Below are 19,704 nucleotides of genomic sequence, written 5' to 3' on the forward strand. Positions count from 1 at the left end.
ACATGAAGTCAGCTGGGTGACCTTGGGCTAATCACAGCTCTCTTAGAGCTCTCTCAGCCCCACCTACCTCACAGGGTGTCTGTTGTGGGGAGGGGAAGGGAAAGTGATTGTAAGCTGGTTTGATTCTTCCTTAAGTGGTAGGGAAAGTTGGCATATAAAAACCAACTCTTCTTCGTCGTCTTCATATGACATAAATGTCACTTGGTTGGGCCGGGCCATGCCTCGCCAGCCCAGATCAAAAGTGGGGGTTGGGATTGGGGCAGGGTGGCTGCCACGGCTGGCTTTCGGGCCGGATAAGAGCTATCAAGGGGCCAAATCTGGCCCTCAGGCCTTATGTTTGACACCCCTGCTGTAAACAGTGAGTGTAGAAAGATTTACCTTGTGGGTACTGAACCTCATCATGTATTTACTCATCCTTGTGTTAGCCCAGGAATCATGCATTTGGTGCTTCTTTTTCTCTTCTGCAGGAGCTCACCTTCTCAAGCTTCTTCACTACCATGGGTAGTAAGACTCTGCCAGCTCCGGTGCCCATCCATCCTTCCCTGCAGCTCACCAACTACTCCTTTCTGCAAGCTTTCAATGGCCTGCCAACAGTGCCTTCAGACCACCTCCCAAACCTCTATGGCTTCAGTGCCTTGCACGCTGTTCACCTGCACCAATGGACCCTGGGCTACCCGGCCATGCATTTGCCCCGTTCCTCTTTCTCCAAAGTGCCTGGCATGGCCAGCCTGGTGGACGCCAGGTTTCAGTTGCCTGCCTTCCCTCTGTTCCCGCACATCATCCACCCCAAGCAAGAAGCCACCGGCGTGCCTCTCAAAGCCAAGCCCAGATTTGATTTTGCGAATCTCGCCGTGGCGGCCACCCAAGAGGACCATTCGAAACTCGGACAAATCGAGAGCCAAGGCTCCTCGCCGGGCCTAGGCTCGTTGCTCGAGGTGACCAAGCTTTCCCCCGAGAAGAAACCCACCCGTGGGAGGTTACCTTCCAAAACCAAGAAGGAATTTGTGTGCAAATTCTGCGGCAGACACTTCACCAAGTCGTATAACCTTTTGATTCACGAAAGAACCCACACGGATGAAAGGCCGTACACCTGCGACATTTGCCACAAGGCCTTCAGAAGACAAGATCACTTGAGAGATCACAGGTACACATATATGTTTTCTGGGTTTGTAACAAAACCTGTAAATATATCAATGCCATATACACATTAGTTATAAATTACAATGTATCTTTCAATATACCCACCATATACAGCTTGAATAACTTGTCAAAACAAATGTGATGGTGTTGCATAATTCAGAGTTAGAGGTGTCCCCTTCCCCTCTATGTGCGAGGTAGCTTCTGGATATGTTTCTATGGCCTTTTATTCAGGGACGTTTCCCCACAATCAGCCCCACTGACTGCTTCAGGGCTTCCTTTTGATTATGCATGCCTTTTCCATCCATCATCCCCGCATTTTGCCCATGTTTTCCAGATGCTGTTTTAGCCTGAATCTGGGAAATGCGGGCAAAACGCATGGGGAGAGCAAGACGACCTCAGACGGGCGGTAGTTGTGAATTGCCTGCATTGTGCAGAGGACTGGACTAGACGACCCTGGTGGTCCCTTCCAGCCGTCGGCTGGGGTGACTGCGGGGAAACGTCCCTGCATAAAAGGCCTATGATGTTCTCCTCCTGTTCCTTAGTCAGCGTAGAGCTAGAAAATCCAAGTGTAAAACTTTTAAAAGCTTAAATCAAGGGTCCCCAATGTGGTGCTTGTGAGCGCCATGATGCCTGCCAACACCTTTCTTTGTGCTTGCCAAGTGTTTTTAGAAAGTGGTTGGGGACAAATGCAGCTTCCGCACAGCCAGGTTTCTGATTGACCATTAGAAATTTGATTGGCTGTGCGGATATTTAAAAAAAACATTGCTTTGGCAACTGTTGTTCCCACAGCGCAAGGATCTTTACTGTGTGACCGAAGGTAAGCTGGAGCAGCCATGTTGCAGCTAGCTCCACCTCCTGCAGCGGCGATTTTGTGGCAAACATTGTGTGGCTGCACTGTGCCCATCACACTATTCCAAAGGTGACCCCAGAATTCCAAAGGTGTCCACGGGCTCAAAAAGGTTGGGGACCCCTGGCTTAAATATTCTGTAACGGGATATGTTCCGTTCCCAGTACTTGTATCCTGTTTTCTAGGCATGCAGAAACTAGTAATGACTTTTGTGAAAAGTCTACTCACACATACAGCTGCCTTATACTGAGTCAGACTGTTGATCTATCCAGGTCAGTATTGTCTACTCTGACTGGCAGCATCTCTCCAGGGATCTTTTTAAACTAGAGATGCCAGGGATTGAACCTGGGATTTTCTGCATGCAAAGCAGATGCTGAGCCATGGCCCATCCCCAACTACACATGCTTCTGTTTTACTGAAGTATGCTTGTACCAGGGCTGTCAAACCCAAAACTAGTAGGAGAATCAATTTCTCACCACAAAGTAGATAGATGCCCAAGGGGTGCATTTATACCTTTTCACCAACAATCGCAATTTGATGAACATCTTTTCCCCAAACTTGTCTTTGTGATGCCCTCTACATCACAGCACATGTTTTGCTCTCTGGAGTATATCCAAAACAGGAAAGCACTACCTGAATGGCAGGAGGTGGGATAGACAGAAAGGTCCATTACCAATGTGCAATATCTGATGTTTGTTTGTCTCAGTCTACCAGTGTGAGGGGCACATAGTTACCACAACATTACATTAAGCACATGAAGCAATTTAAAGGTCAAACTATGGCCATGTCATGCAGGGATCTACTTATGAGTAAGCATGCCAGCCTCCTATTTTTGGCTCTGAAAATGATTGAATTGCATATGATAGGGCAACGCTGAAGGCCCAAGAAATGTACTCCAGCATTAAGTCTGACTGATTTGCACCATATAGATTTGATATAGATAACTGCTCCCACCAGGCAAAACTGACCATATTAATTCATTTAATATGCAATACATATACACACACACAGTAAATATATTTATCAAGGCTTGAACAATATGGCAAAGTTATCTGGGAGATCCTTCACAACCCATGTAATGCCAAGAATGTTGATTTAAGTCCAATGTTTAGGATTGCCAGGTCCCTCTTCACCATCAACAGGAGGTTTTTGGGGCGGAGCCTGGGGAGGGTGGGGTTTGGGGAGGGGGAGGGGCTTAAATGCCATAGAGTCCAATGGCCAAAGCAACCATTTTCTCCAAGTGAGCTGATCTCTATCGGCTGGAAATCAGTTGTAATAGCAGGAGATCTCCAGCTACTACCTGGAGGCTGGCAACCCTACCAATGTTGAGGATATTTCTTGAAAGTCCTGCTTTCCTGCTAAATTGCATGGGACCGGCTTCCTAGTATAGTGGAGGATTCTATGTATGTTTACTGAGAAGTAAGCTCCAGTGAGTTTAGTGGGATTTACTAGACTGCATCATCCGCCCGCTCCATTTGCACAGACAGAAGTAAAAGCGATCACATCCTACCTGGCTCTTTTGCATCAATATTCATAGCTGTCCACAGTATATAGGAAATGTACATGTTTTGCAAATCAGAAAGTGTTTTTAGGAAAGATTGTATCTTCTCATTCTATAAACATTCAAGCTTGCATGAATGTTGCTGAAGGTAACAATACCCAAGCCTGGTTCAATCCTTGATTACTGAACCATCTTTTTCGCTTAGGTTTTGGTTTGCTTGTTCACTGGCGATATCCACACGGATGCACATAAGTAATAGCAATACTCTGCACATTAGAAGCATGCCTATTTCCAAGTTTTTTTTAACCATCGTGGTTCTCAACCAACAAACTATGGAAAACAGCAGAGAATTCTCATCATCTTCACAAAATTATAATCCCCAGGGTTCTCTGGGGGGAGTCATGACAGTTAAACTGGCATCACACCAGTATATAGTAAATATGTCCAAGGTACTAATTTAGTAATGTGGGAAGTTGCTATGTAGAGGTGCCTTCTGTTTCCTATTAGGGAATGTTATTTATTCCACCATTGAGGTTCCAGGCCTTTTGTTTCAGCCGATTCCCCACCCCCACCCCCACCCCCGGTTTCCTTGCTGACAATTATTTTGAGCAATAAAGCATGAGTGAACTTCTAAGGAACTTTTTCGAAAACCCACCAACAATGGATCCCATAGGATTTATGTTTCAGTTATTTAATTTATAGACTGCCCTACCGCAGAGGCTTGGTAACAGTGTATTTATTTAAGTCAAACTGTAATTTCATGATGATTCACTTTGTACAGATGGAAAGGAGGGGTACCTGGCTAAAATGGTGGATTTGAATGCAAGAACCACAAACCAGTTGTTCTCTAGGGTTTCGGTCTTAATCCTCTTTCCATGGGAGTAAGCCCCATTTCACACAACTTACTCCAGATGATCCTGTTGAAATCAATGGGACTTAATCGCAACCTTGTAAAAAAAAAAAAAAAAACCAAAAATTTCTACCCCAATCCAAATTTTTGATGCATCTTGGGGTAGAACAGTTGGCACAAAGACAGTTTGTGGTATTTATGTGGCAGAAGTCATTGTGTTTCACAGTACTCATCCATCCAGACCTTGAAACAAACACTGTACCATGAGGCAGAACGTTTCTATGGCACAAACTCACCCCTCCTCCTTTCTACGTTATCCAAACAACTGGTATGGTTCTTTGACAAAGCTATGCTTTTTAAATTTAAAACAAGAACAGTTATGTGTTGCACCTAAGATACTAGAAAACTGACATAAACTTTCATCTTGAGGTGTTTTTCTATCCCAAGAACATATTTTTCTGTGGTGAGATGAATATTCTCCAGGTTTTCAGAAATGGTCATCAGATTGTTGTGAAGGGCTCTCTCTCTCCAGAGCACATTAAAATGGTTCTCTGGATCATTCTTAATAACCACATGGGTACTTTTTACTCCAAAAGGTTAAATGGACTTGGAGTTAAAAAAAAGTAGCCCAAGGGCAAAATGCATAGATCACAGAATAATAGAATCAGAGTTGGAAGGTCCACCATGGTCATCTAGTCCAACCTCCTGCACAATGCAGGAAATTCACAATAACCTCCCCCCCACCTCCAGTGACCCCTACTCCATGCTCAGAAGATGCCCAAGATGCCCACCCTCTCATGATCTGCCTAAGGTCATAGAATCAGTACTGCTGACAGATGGCCATCTAGCCTCTGCTTAAAAACTTCCAGGGAAGCTCACCACCTCCTGAGGAAGCCTGTTCCATTGAGGAACCACTTGAACTGTTAGAAAATTATTCCTAATATCTAGAAGGAAACTCTTTTGATTTGATTTCACCCTGTTGGTTCTGATCCAACCTTCTGGGGCAACCGAAAACAACTCAGCACCATCCTCTATATGACAGCCCTTCAAGTACTTGAAGATGGTTATCATATCACCCCTCAGTCTTCTCCTCTTCTGGCTAAACATACCAGCTTCTTCAACCTTTCCTCATAGGACTTGGTCTCCAGACCCTTCACCAACTTTGTTGCCCTCCTCTGGACACTTTCCAGCTTGTCTACATCTGTCGTTATGTTGTCATGAACTGGGTACTGTTTAGTTTACAGAAAACAAACTGTCATGGGTAGCTGACTGAACTTTGGGGACATTGTTCACCATTGTACAGGTCACCGTCTCTTAAGTGGACAAAGTTCTATAGCCATTTGTCTGTGTTCTGTCAACAAAAGAGCAACCTGGGTGGGAAGCTCTCCCCAGTCATAATGATATAACGATGTGCTTGTTTGTAGCTGAATGCTTCCATCCAGTTATCTTCTATGGGCATATAAATGCTCTGATTATGCATTTGAACCCCCCCCCCCATTTGCTTAAAAGGAGGGGGCAGCATCAAGTGTACTTTCCTTTGCACATGGAACATAGCCCCTGGTGTGTATGAGCAACTTGTAGAGCAGCTTGCAGGCACTGTCTCTACAGGAGCGCACAGTGGGTTGAAAGTATACCAAGTAGGATTGTTAGTGCCTGCTGGGAAAATTCCTAGAGATTCAGAGGAGGAGCCTGGGGCAAGGTGGAGTTTGGGGAGGGGAGGGACCTCAGAGAGGTTAACGCCCTACAGTCCACCCTCCAAAGCTGCCACTTTCCCCAAGAGAATTGACCTCTATCATCTGGAGATGAGTTGCAATTCAGGGAGATCCCCAGCCGCCACCTGAAGGCTGGCAACCAAAATACCAGTGTTCTTCCAAGTCTAAATTCATAGCCATTATATGTCAAGGCTTCCCTCTGAGGAACTTTCATCAGCACTTTGGCCCCCACTTTTGAGTTCCAGGAAGTCGAGACGTTAATTGATTTTGGACTAGAGAGGCCATGTGGCCAAATATGCACCTTTTCATAAATATGTCTCTTTATTGTCTCTCTCCAGATATATCCACTCTAAAGAAAAGCCATTTAAGTGTCAAGAATGTGGGAAAGGATTTTGCCAGTCCAGGACTCTCGCTGTTCACAAGACTCTGCACACACAAGTAAAGGAGCTTAAACCTTCCAAAATTAAGTGCTGAAGCTCCCAGTCCCCGAGAACTTCATTCCCCTTTCTGACTTTTCAGGTCAAATTCATACCAAAGGGGAACACAATGAACGTTAATTTAATTGCTTTAAAACAAAACAAAAACAAATGCCCACCAAATACAGCCAGCTTTTCTACACCCTGAGCAATAACATTGATTTGCTTCTGAGTTACACAGAAGAGTGTAAATCTCAGCATCGCTTCGACAAACTTTGTGTCAAAAGGTGGTGCTCAAGCGTCGAAGAGGAATCTTCCGTCGTTAAGACGCAAACAGCTCCAAACTCGCTTCCAGAAGTATTGCTTTTTAATTTTTTTTAGTTTTATCCTTTTGTGTGTGTCTGTTGAAAAGCGTAAACACTTCAGATGAGAAACGTTTAACAGATCTTTCAAGAAACCGGCTTCGCCTTTTGAGGAGCCGCTGAGACGGACAGCAGGCCACCGACTACATTCCGTGTTTAGAAAGAGGCAACCTTCTGAACAACCATCCTGTAAACAAATCCTTTGGCCCACTACAAATCTCAGTGCTTCCATTGGTGGGTCTCCTTTCTGCACACTTCCACGAGCACCCTGGGGTTTCTGTTTGTTTGGGGTCTGGTGCCTGGAGAGGTGTTTTGCAATTTGTGGATTTATTTAAACAGAAAAACCCCAAAACGCTCCAGGTGGGAAGAGCGAAGGGAGGGTGAGCGGCAATAAATCAAAGCGACTGCTAGGCCCAGCGTGATTTTAGTGGTACTTTCAAGTTAGTGTGTGTCCGGATGGGGGGAATGAGATGGGGGCATGAGAGGATTAGGGGGGGCCGGGGTGACAAATCTCAACCTGAGAGCTTTATCTGAAGTTGTTTTGTTTCCTAAGCAGTGTAAAGAATTGAGACATTCCAAATATGTTTTTGGTTAAAGTTATTGCTATGTGGCACTTTATGCTGATTCTTGATAATGAACATTTATCACTGGATTTATTTGTGTTATTTTTTTTTAAGTATTAAAATAAATTGGTATTTTACAGGCAAGTCTTTATTGGGTAATGTTTTCACTCTCTGCATTAAACACATGTGATCGACACCTTTGATTTCTGCTCTGAACTTCAATTGGGGCATCAGGGCGCTTTGGTGCTTCCTGGAGATGTAACCAATAGCTGAAGGTTTGAGAAGGGCAACTTTTAATATTTTGTTGGTCTTAAAAAAAAAATTAAGATGAGATTGCATTCTTAAGAATTCTTGGAATGGAATATGGTGGGACTTTCTGCTGAGTCAGTCACGGAAAACGTTGCAGATTTAGGAGGGGACATCATTTTTTTAAAAAATGAGAAAGTTCGCAGTAGAGGAAGGCAGCATCAAACTGTGTCTGATGTATTTTAACTAACATGAAATCCAACTTTCGTCACAATAGTGCAGTTCTTCAGTGAGACATACTTGGTTGGCTCTGCACAGTGCAATCCTAAAAACACAGCACTTTCCTGGAAATAAGCCCCATTGAAGAGACCTGAGCAGGATTCTGAGAAGACTCGCTTAGCAGTGCTTTTTTCACCTAAATGTGCATGCTCAGAAGTAAGTCCAAACAATCAGCTGGATAGTTCCACTGACTCATGGATAGAACCATAAAAGGGCTTACCTCTCCATCTCAGAGAACCATCTGCACTGTACCTAGCATTGGGTAGAACTGAGACTCACCTGAGTCCATTATGATAGGCTTCTGAACTGGGGAGGCTGACATAAAAAAGTGACTCAAATGGTTTTTATCAAAGTGTGAAAAGGGTGGGAAATATAAGGCAACATTAAGAGCATAATAAAAAGAACTATCCTCTGAAGAAGGGACGAAGCACAGCTGGAGTTGAGGGGTGAGGGTTTCTGCGTTACTGGTGAAGAAAAAGCAAGTAGTTAGCCAAAGCAAGCAACGACTCATCTCAAGAGCTTCCCACTGGCCTGGATTCAAGGCAAGCAGCAGATCATGAAAATCCCAGTGATGTTGGGAATTCAGTGGTAAGTGAGCTCCCAGAATTATTATTTTTCTTAAATAAAATTTGGCTGGCTAGGTCCTGATTCTGGAGAATTCATCATGGGGGAGGGGAGGGCTAAGCTTCCCTGACTGCAGAAGGCCTTGTGGTAAGGATGTTACCTTGGGTGGGGGAGAAGGAGTAACTCCTGAAGAGGCTGAATTTCCACACAGATGAAAAAGCAAACAGTGACCATCCCCCAGAAGCAAGCTGCAGGGATGATAAATGAATAAAAAGGTAAAGGTACTCCCCTGTGCAAGCACCAGGTCATTCCTGACCCATGGGGTGACATCACATTCCAATCTGTACCAGGCAGACTATGTTTATGGGGTGGTTTGCCATTGCCTTCCCCAGTCATCTACACTTTACCCCCAGCAAGCTGGATACTCATTTTACCGCCCTCGGAAGGATGGAAGGCTGAGTCAACCTTGAGCCAGTGACCTGAAACTGACTCCCGTGGGGGATCGAACTCAGGGTGTGAGCAGAGCTTTTGACTGCAGTATTGCAGCTTACCACTCTTTTATAAATGAATAAAGACCTTCTAAATTAATAAATAATACATTATTAATGAATAATAAATTTAAGAAATGCCTTCTAATTAGTAAACACCTTATAAGCCAATCAGCATCAATTCTTGACTGGTGAACTTAATAATAGTAAATAACAATGACATAATGCTTCAGATGATGCTTCAATGAAATTTTCTCCAGGTTTCAACCGAATAACCCATTTATGAATAAAGTATACTATACTTCCCCAACAGAGGTAAGTAGAAGGATACCATCCATTACAGGTAAGGATCCTAGTGCCACTAGGATCCTTACCTGTAATGGACGGTATCCTTCTACTTACCTCTGTTGGGGAAGTATAGTATAAATGGGTTATTCGGTTGAAACCTGAGACTATGGATGATGATGAATAATTGCACGCAATATAATTTTGAAGAACTGAGGAAGAATTGGGCTGTGTGCCTTGAAACGATCGTTTTCTCCTGCAATTAATCAACTGCTGCAAAGAAAAGAAGTACATCTTTAAGAACATTTCAATTGACTTTATTCCATACTTACCTTACATAGGAATTGTTGTGAACTTGTGCTTTGGGGAAATTTTACATGGAAAAGAAATAAATACATATGCTTGTTGGGAATATATGTTGTTGGTGGGTATATTACCACGTACTGTAAATATATAGCCAGAATATTGTTGGCATTGCTCATAGCTATTCCTATACTGAACCTCCAGGTAGTAGCTGGAGATCTCCCGCGATTACAACAGATCTCCAGGTGACAGAGATGTGTTCACCTGGATAAAATGGCCACTTAGGCAATTGGACTCTGTGGCATTGAAGTCCCTCCCCCTTCAAACCCCACCCTCCTCAGGCTCCGCCTCAAAAATCTCCCAACAGTGGTGAAGAGGGACCTGGCAACCCTAGAAGACCCTCAGCATATTCCCCAAGTAACTGCATCTTCCACGATGCCAACCACAACCACCAATTATGGAGCAGTGTGCCAATGACCCCCACATAGGGTTGCCAGGCACATGGACGGAATTCCCAGGAAACTTTTGGCGGTAGAGAAAAGAATACTGGCGATGCATCACCATCACTTCCAGTTGGAACCTAGAAATCCAGTCACCAAAACGCTTGGTTTTCACCCAATCTCTCACCCAACCAAACTATAGAGATTGGGAATATTCCTAGAGCATCACAAATGTCACTTTTGGGTTCCAGTGGAAAGTGACAGCGCATCGCCAACATCCTCCACCCCCATTTTCCTTCTGCCACTCAAATGAGTACCTGTGGGGACAGTGAGTGGAGCACTGGCCTGAGTTTGCCTGCAAATAGCAGGCAAATGGCAAGCCTAGAATTCTTTCTCCACATCAGCCCTGTGTGGAACCAGCCAACCAATGCAGAGCAATGCTGGTACACATCGCTGACATTTCCCCCCTCCAAAATGGAGAATCCCCCCCCCCAATTAGTTCAAATTTCTGGGAAGTTTACATCTTTAATGGTGGCATCTTACTTAAGAATGTCCTTATGGTCCTTTAGCCAGCAGGTCAAAACTCCTCTGTTTACCCAGGCTTTCAAGTGTGGGGGTTCCATCCTTTAAAGCTGGATTTATGGACACTTTCTAGCCTGCAAACTGGTTTGTGGATATCAGTTTTGGCTGCTGAATGTCATTTTATGCTGTTTTTATGACTTTTATTACTGATAATTCTTATGCTGTTGCTTTTAGGATTTCATTGTGTTGTTTTTATATTGCGAGCTGCTCTGAGCACTCTCTGGAGAGACAGCACATACATATTTGAAACAAACAAACAAACAAACAAACAATAATACCAATGAATCCTTGCTTGGAACATCCATGGTCTCCCCCATTTCTTGCCCCTACATAAATGTTGACTATACAGTAATACAGCTTCAGTGGGCCATTTTATTCCAGTGTATCTCCAACTATGCTGCTGTATCTTTAATTTGTACTGCTGGGGGGCTTGCCTGCTATCCTGACCTTAATAACAAAGATTGCCAGGTCTGCATTGGGAAATACCTGGAGATTTTGGGGGTGGAGCCTGGGGTGGGTGGGATTTAGGGAGGTGAGGGAGCTCAGCAGGACACAATGTCAGAGTCCACCCTCCAAAGCAGCCATTTTCTCCAGGGGTTGCCAAATATAATATAATATGACAAGACCCCGGTTTTTATCTTGTTTCGCTGGCTTCTTCAGACTACATATTCGTTTTGTCTATAACAATAATGAAAATAAAATAATATCCACAATCCCATCTCTCAGCAAAACAATGAGACTAACATCAATATTTCTTCTTGCAATTTCTACTCACCCGACCGCAACTTTGCAGTTCATGGAGTGTGACTCTTATGTCCGTTAATACTAAGCCCAATGACTATTGTAATATAGCGATTTATCCACAAACAGGTGTTTCAATGATGTACGGTAAGTGTTCATGGTAAGTATTCTTTAAAAACTTTCATCACGGTGTTTGTTACTATGCTGTCTACCTATATCTAAAGTAGACCTGCATGACAGGCAATTATTTAAAGAAAATTGCTGTAAATGAAACAATAAGGGAAAATTCTTATATATAACTAGATAGATCCATGGAGGAATTCAATCCATAAGGATGTTTTCTCCAGGGGAACAGATCTTCGTCAGTTGGAGATCAATTGTAATAGCGGAAGAACACCTGGAGGCTGGCAACCCTCCTTAATAATGTCTGTGGATGTTTCTCCATTGGTTGTTCTGTGGATGGTATCCCTTGCACTGATCCAGCTAAAACCTGCCCTTGGGCTAGCAGCAATCTGTACAGGGAATAACTCTACTCCTTGTGTGGGGTGCTGGTGTGAGTCACCCCATACCCATTGTTTTGGATACTTGGAAACCATGCCATTTGTCAATGACTCAGGACTAATGGCATGCTCCTGTGATCTGTTTTGTGGAGATGGTAGCACACTTATTCAGTCCCAGCAGTCATACTAGGATGCTGGGCATGCTGGGTTCACACCTCTATTCAGTGACCTTGGGCAAGTAACCACTCGAACTAGTCTATAAAACAGGAGGTATCTGAGTTTCATCTGGACTATTTGAGGGGCACAGATGAAAAACTGTCACAAAAAAAGAAGAGGTAACACCAGCTTGGTGTAGTGATTAAGAGCAGTGGACTCTAATCTGGAGAACCGGGTTTGATTCCCCACTCCTCCACATGAGCGATGTATATATATTTTATCTGGTGGACCGGAATGGTTTTCCCCACTCCTACACATGAAGCCAGCTGGGTGACCTTGGGCTAGTCACAGTTCTCTCTGAACTTTCTCAGCCCCACCTACCTCACTAAGTGTCTGTTGTGGGGAGAGGAAGGGAAGGAGATTGTAAGCCAGTTTGATACTTCTTAAAAGGTAGAGAAAGTCGGCATATAGAAACCAATTCTTCTTCTTCTTCTATAATAATAATACAGCAGTAGGCACGAATCCACCAGCTGCCATGCCTGTTGCTAAAAGAATGTAATCGGGGGAAAGGCTACTAGATGTTGCTGCCTTCAAGGAAGTATGCCAAGTATTTGGGAGCGGTATCATGCTTGGAAAGTGTGGGCTGTGACCCTTAGAATGTAACTCCATGGAAGGAAGGAAGAGTTACAGATTTCACAGGTGTCAAGAAAAGCCAGGAATGCACTGATACTGTTTATCAGTATTCCATTGTTCCGTTCATTTCAGTGGGGATGCATATCTCTCCCTGCAGCCCAAGCTTGGCAGGGGTGGTGGAGAGAGAAGATGCTTCTTGCCTACAGTTCTGTCATCTTTTTATCTGAGTAATAAATAAAGGAGAGCTTTTTGATTTACGCTCGAGGAGAGGATCAATCAGACGCAACACCCCTAAGCTCACTGGCTCAAGTTTTTTATCCACCGTGACCGGGTCCCTTGAATTCTGAAACGGAATTCAACCCAAGACAAGAGATTTATCTTATTGTTTATGGTCCCTGAACAAGGGAGGGGGAGGGGAATGGAGTTGTAGGGCAGAGGAATAACTTCTGCTGAAGCAACACATGGGAATTTGAAGACTTGAGCTGGGTTTTTGATGGAGCTCGTTTGGTGTTATCAGGATTCCCTCTACACATTAATTGAATGTGCTTTAGTTTAAAACAGGAAAGAAAATTGACGTCAGATTTCAGGATTCATTGCAGCTTCATTCCAGTTAAATATGTTTCAATTTATTTTATTTATTTACTTTTTTTTAATATCCCACCTTTCTTCCCAAAGAAATTGACATCATTTTCATCTCCTCCGTTTTATCCTCACAGCAGCCCTGTGAGGTGGGCTAGGCTGAGAGTGTGTGTCTGGTAGGGTTGCCAACCTCCAGGTAGTAGCTGGAGATCTCCTGCTATTACGACTGAGGTCCAGCCGAAAGAGATCAGTTCCCCTGGAGAAAATGACTGTGTTGGCAATTAGACTCTATGGCTTTGAAGTACGATACCAGAAATAGAGGTGGGGTGTGAAAGATGTGGATGGGGAAGAGTTGTGGCTTGTTTATCAGCCCCCACCCACGTAACATTATACTTTATTAGTTTTAGGAGATCAGTTTGTTGTTCAAAATGCCTTTGGAGTCTCTTTTCTGGCAGAGATGTTTTGAGTAAGGTCTTAATACCCTGAGGCTGAACATGTTCTTAACATTTTCCAGTTGAAATAAGTGTGACATAATAATTCTTTCTTGGATCATACTGCTGCTTTTGAAAGAGAACCGATTTTTGGATTCATATATGACATTACAACAGAATGTTCTATCAGGGCATTACAGGACATGGCTAATCCCCATCTGCACATGTGAGAAGGACTCTCCCAGGTCAGCACTACTTTCCTGCCCTCCATTGGCCAACCGTTGATTGTGTGTTGTGCTTGGCTCAGTGCAGGATACTTGGTATTGCAGTTAATGGATGGCCATGTGTTCCCCCCTGAGAGAGATCTAGTGACTCTACTGTTTCTAGGGGCCAAATCTGCAGGCTACTTCTTATCCACATCATGAACAGCACCTACTGAGGACTAAGTGAGGAGGGATCCAGCTATGAGAGGGCCTCCTCTTCACTGTAGGATGGTGACGGTAGGGTTGCCAACCTCCAGGTAATAGCAGAAGATCTCCTGCTATTACAACTGCTCTCCAGCTAATAGAGATCAGTTCACCTGGAGAAAATGGCCACTTCAGCAATTGGACTTTATGGCATTGAAGTCCCTCCCCAAACCGTGCCCTCCTCAAGCTCCACCCCCCAAACCTCCAGGTATTTCCCAACCCGGAGCTGGCAACCCTAGTCTTATATTAGCCTGTAAAATATGCACTTGTGTGTTTTGATTTAAGAACTTTTTATTTTATTTTGGTGAAACAGCAGAATTTGAATCAGATACCGTAGTGAGATCTGAAGGGCAAGATTATGGCATCAGTCTAATCTGTTTCAATATCAGATCTCTGTAAAGGTGGAATTCCACTCAGTCTTGAAGCACAGCATGCCTTTCTGTCTAAACTAAATATACTGTGGTGATAAATGGATCGAGCACCACGAGTCGAATTCATCCCCGGAGGAACCTAATTGAACTCAATAGTTTTTGCAGGAGGGTTTTCTGTGCTGAAGTCAATTGGCTGACTTTGAGCAAATGTTTGCTGCATTAGCTTGTGGAGCTGGACTGCAGCAAAAAGAAAGATAACCTTTCTTCCCTTTCATATGAAAAATGTCTCCAAATGGGGTTGGAGTTGAAGACCTCCTACACTTGGACATAGATTAAAATGCTTTAAACTTTTTTTTATCTGTCCACTAGCTTAAGCTCCTTATAAAGAATCAACATAAAAGGCAGGCCAACAAGCCCAATGATTCGCGTCTCTTTTGAGGGATGGACTTTCTTCGGCATGTCGGCTGAAATCCATAAACTTGTAAAACCCGAAAGAAGTATTTGGATTTAAGCCAATTTAATCTAGCTGCAGGATTTACATTCCAGTTTTAAGCATCTGACCTGATTTATCTGGCCTGATGCTCTTTCGATGCAAGCGCACAGCCGAGCATCATGTTCAGTGTGTCTCATCCAGAGCATCTGGGGGGAAGCAGAGAATCTTCTGATCTGCCCATAAATGGGCCTGTATCCAAATACTATGACTAATTAATAATCTTGTGGACTTGAATACACTCGAAGTACTTGGAAGAAAGACTGTCTCCTGGCAAGGCAAGCTTGTGAGTTCCCCTCCGTCTCTGATCTACTTCCGTCTTTCTTAGTTTTGGGCTATGCAGAAGAGTAGGAAAAATCTGACGTACCCCTACTTATTATGGTCATTTCCATTCAGGGCTGCCAGACAATCCTGAGAAAAAGTGGGATATACATGTTTTAATAAATAAATTCAGTTGCACATTTCACTTAAAACTTCTTACATGTTCAGCTGCAACATGTATCATGCCATTGCACTCATGAGGGAGCCACGATTAGCTACATTTTTTTTTGAGTTTCTGTTCAATGGCAAATTTAGGTTTGCCACTGCATAATGTCCCATTGTTAACGTGTGAAACGGATCTTAGGATCCCTATAGTGCTCTAAGTATTCCGAGTGCTTTCCTAATATCATTACTATATCTGGCTATAAGGTAAAGGTCCCTGTGCAAGCACAGGGTCATTCCTGACCCATGGGGTGATGTCACATCCCAACGTTTACTAGGCAGACTTTGTTTTACGGGGTGGTTTGCCAGTGCCTTCCCCAGTCATCTTCACTTTACCCCCAGCAAGATGGGTCCTTGTTTTACCAATCTCAGAAGGATGGAAGGCTGAGTCAGCCTCGAGCCAGCTACCTGAAACCAACTTCCGCCGGGGTCGAACTCAGGTCGTGAGCAGAGCTTGGACTACAGTACTGCAGCTTACCACTCTGCACCACGGAGCTCTTCATATCTACCTATAAAAATCACAGAAACCGTAAAAGTTACCAGTAGGGCTTTCTACCTACCCCAACCCCCAGATATACCAAAAATGTTGCTTTGTAAATGAACTAAAGGGAGAAAAAAAACAAGGAACCTTAAAATGACTGAGCATGTGCTCAAAAACACAGAGTGTAAAAAAGGACTCTGTCTCACCTCTCACATGAACACATGAAGCTGCCTTCTACTGAATCAGACCTTTGGTCCATCCAAGTCAGTATTGTCTACTCAGACCGGCAGGGGCTCTCCAGGGTCTCAGGCTGAGGTCTTTCACATCACCTATTTGCCTAGTCCCTTCAACTGGAGATGCCGGCCATCGCAAGTGATCCTTACACTCCTATTTTGTGTAAGGAGATCATCCTTCAGAATCAGAACCTTATAGGTTAACAAATATATTGTGGCACAAACTTTTGCATGCCAGGGCCCACTTGGTCAGATGCATGACATCACATGTAATCCTTGGTTGACTGAAATATCCATTTATTGACACAAACAGATACAGGTGGTGGGGCTGTCATTATAAAGTGAGACCAGAAGGCTCTAGAGTCCAAGAACTGGGTATATGACATTGCTGTGCAGGATATGGGGTGTTACATTAATGGGACGACAAAGGGGTGTTCTGGAGACCAAACATAGTGAAGCTCTTAATCTGAACGAAAGGGAAAAGAAATTATGACCATTTGATGGTTTATCTGTAACAGTTCCTTAGGGCAGGCTATCCTGAAACACCGTTGGCATCTTGTCTGACCTTCCCCTTCAACACAGAGGGTGAAATTTCCCTAGGCAATTGTCCACTGGAAGGAATGACTTGACATTCCAAGAAGTGAAAACCCTTAAATCCAACAGCTCGTACTTGAAATCGAGCATATCTTTCAGAAAGCCGCCCAGCCTCAATTTTAAGATTGCAAGCGATGATGAATTTACTGTTTCCTTTGGTGGGCTGCTCCAACTGTGACTTATTCTTGCTGTTCAGACAGTTTTTGTCCTGCGTCCAGTTTCAATTTTTCTAGCTTCAGACTCCAGCCATTATCTGTGTATGTACCTTGTTTCCTTGCCTCACTTCCAGACTTTTAAATAGCAACACTTCTTTGGCCTTAATTTTGGTCTGGCTGCATTTCAATGCGTCTTCGTTCGGTGCTATTTGCAAAAAAAAAAAAAAAAAAAAAACTTCTGACTCAGCCCTCATCAATCGTGTCTTGCAATTTTTTCCCTTGGCTTTCTCCTCGTGAAGATCAGTCTTTTCCTCGGCTTCAAAGGCCTGATCCATCTTTCTGTTCAACCCTCTTTTGGGGAATCACCATTTCAGATAATCCTTGCAGGGATGGGAACAGGAGACGTTTCATAAGCAAAGGCAAGTTTCAATAAGGCCCAGTACCCCTTTACAGGATACACTCATAGCTAGGGTTGCCAACCGCCAGGTACTAGCTGGAGATCTCCTGCTATTACAACTGATCTCCAGCCGATAGAGAACAGATCACCTGGAGAAAATGGCTGCTTTGGCAATCGGACTCTATGGCATTGAAGTCCCTCCCCTCCCCAAACCCTGCCCTCCTCAGGCTCTGCCCCCAAAACCTTCCACCGGTGGTGAAGAGGGACCTGGCAACCCTACTCAAGTCACAGCCCATTCCTGACCTCCAAAGACAAAAGTCCTTAGGAGGCCAAAAAGGGTATGAGCTACCATTGGGGCCCCCTGCGCCGGCACCTGGGCTACTTAGCACCATGTGGAGTGGCCTCAACACCGGCAGGGAGGCCTGGACGCCAGTCTCCCAGTGCTGTCGTAGCAGCGCAGCCCAGGGATGCTCGCTGGTCCTTCTGCTGGTGTCCCACTGGCGCAAAGGCCCATGCCGGCATGCCGGGGGACATTCCCAGGGTGTGCCAGGGGATGGAGCTGCCAGTAGGCAGCTTCCTGTCCCCTTTTGACCTGGCATGTCAGCAGGGAGAACGACATTGCTGTGCCTGCAAAAATGCAGTCACAGCAATGCCGTTCTCCCTGCTGACATGCCGGGCAAAATGTTCTCAGTGGGGCAAAATGCCCCATTTTAAAGTTAAAAAGCTGGCAAAAGGCTTTTTAAAGCCTTTTGGTGGCTGGGAAATGGGTTTGGAGGGACCATGGTGGTGCCATGGCCATGCTGTCCCCGGGTGTCAAAAAGTAAAGAATGGGCTGTCAATGAACTTATAAAGATCTTGTGCATTTAAAACTCGTTGTAGTGATGATCTTCTTTTCTATCCCTCATAGCTGCTTTAGAAGGACTAAAAAGCACCTTCCGTGGAAATAATGGCCATTTGTGCATGGGATGTTTTGCCTTAGATTTGCCACTTTCTAGATGCCGATTTTCCCCATCCGAATTCTCAAAACTCTGCAGGGTGCTTATTGTTGAGTTTTGAGAATTTGGATGGGGAAAACATGCATCTAGAGAGCGGCAAATCCACAGCAAAACCTTTCATGCATAAATGGCCAATGGGTTAGATTCGATGCAATATTTCCACTTATGCTAGGGCTCTTGCGAAAGCGGAACACAAGAAAAAGACTGTGGTAGCTACTTGTGAGAAGTCAGCTTTATTATATCCCCCTTGCATTTCTGCTTGTGCAAGCTTTTGTGAAATCAATTTCTGGATACTGTAATATATAGAGAGGAAAGCACTAGATGTTGCGTAAGACCTTGCACAAGTGGAACTGTGCTAAATCTGTTTATATTTTGTTTTCACATTGCTGAATCCAAGCCAATGTTGTTGATCCTTTGGCACGCAGGCAACATATGTAAGGCACTATGCAGTCAAAGTTAAGCATTGTTAATTTCAATGGGAAAGGTAAGTGCATGCTTTCTTCTCTCCCACTTCTGGTTCGCATATTTGGAGGCAGCAGACGCATGGATAAATATACATGTTGCCCAGTTCACTCAATAGAGTGATCATGCATATCAGGTGGTGCCACTGGCATAATTGGTAAGCTCCCAGTTTGCATGAGCCTAACATCTGCAGAAGGCTTTAGAGTTTGAGGCAGAACAAAATTTGAGTCCAATAGCACCTGAATGACCAACAAACATTTCCAGAGCATAAGTGAAAGCTTGCAATACACTGACCCCCTTCTATTTACATTTGCTGTATCTTAGGACAAAGAGCATGCATGGAATTTGTCCACATGATCAGGATTCCAGCCAATGGGGGATTTTGGCTCAGGCTTAAAGCCTAAACAGATACAAGTGTAGGCTCTTATTCACAAGTTATACACAAGTAATACGAATACAAGTATTTTAAAAAACTGATTACATTGTCATACAAGTCTGCATGGTTATCAAATCAAGGTAGCCTTCCTGGTTTATGAATATGATTAATTACTTGTTTCATGCATATATACCTGGAGACCAGTTATAATCCCAGGAGATCTCCAGCCACCACCTGGAGGTTGGCAGCCTTATAAGTGGCCCTTTATCCAGTGGCTTAATGAATTGATCTCTGTTGCCTGGAGATCAGTGGTAATCCCTGGAGATCTCAAGCTGCTACCTGGAGGTTGGCAGCCCTGTAAGTGCCCCTGTATCCAATGGTACCTCCAATGGCTCTTTATCCAATGGCTGAAGGCTCTAGCCTAAGGTAGGCTGCCGCTCAATAGGGTGAATGATTTACTGTTGTATTTGCTGCCTTAACTCACAAGCAACCAGGAAAGGGTTGCTGCCCCAGGAGTTGACTGTGGTGGTGGAATACGCCATCAAGTTGCAGCCCACTTATGATGGCCCTGTAGAGTTTTTA

General features: G+C 44.1%; 1 protein-coding gene across 1 annotated transcript; it reads left to right on the top strand.

Annotated features, from left to right (window-relative positions):
* Nucleotides 1-481: 481 nt before the first annotated feature.
* OSR1 (odd-skipped related transcription factor 1) lies at nt 482-6,581 on the top strand. The gene is made up of 2 exons (XM_056856624.1): nt 482-1,144; nt 6,389-6,581. The coding sequence occupies exons 1-2, from the start codon at nt 498-500 to the stop codon at nt 6,522-6,524; spliced, it is 783 nt and encodes a 260-aa protein (XP_056712602.1). The 5' UTR covers nt 482-497; the 3' UTR covers nt 6,525-6,581.
* The last annotated feature ends 13,123 nt before the right edge of the window (nt 6,582-19,704 follow it).

The sequence above is a fragment of the Euleptes europaea genome, chromosome 10 (genome assembly GCF_029931775.1).
Source record: "Euleptes europaea isolate rEulEur1 chromosome 10, rEulEur1.hap1, whole genome shotgun sequence".
Classification (NCBI taxonomy): domain Eukaryota; kingdom Metazoa; phylum Chordata; class Lepidosauria; order Squamata; family Sphaerodactylidae; genus Euleptes; species Euleptes europaea.

Coding starts and splice junctions, on each gene's coding strand:
- OSR1 (XM_056856624.1), top strand. CDS start 498: ATGGGTAGTAAGACTCTGCCAGCTCCGGTGCCCATCCATCCTTCCCTG. Junction 1,145..6,388: donor GATCACTTGAGAGATCACAG/GTACACATATAT, acceptor GTCTCTCTCCAG/ATATATCCACTCTAAAGAAA.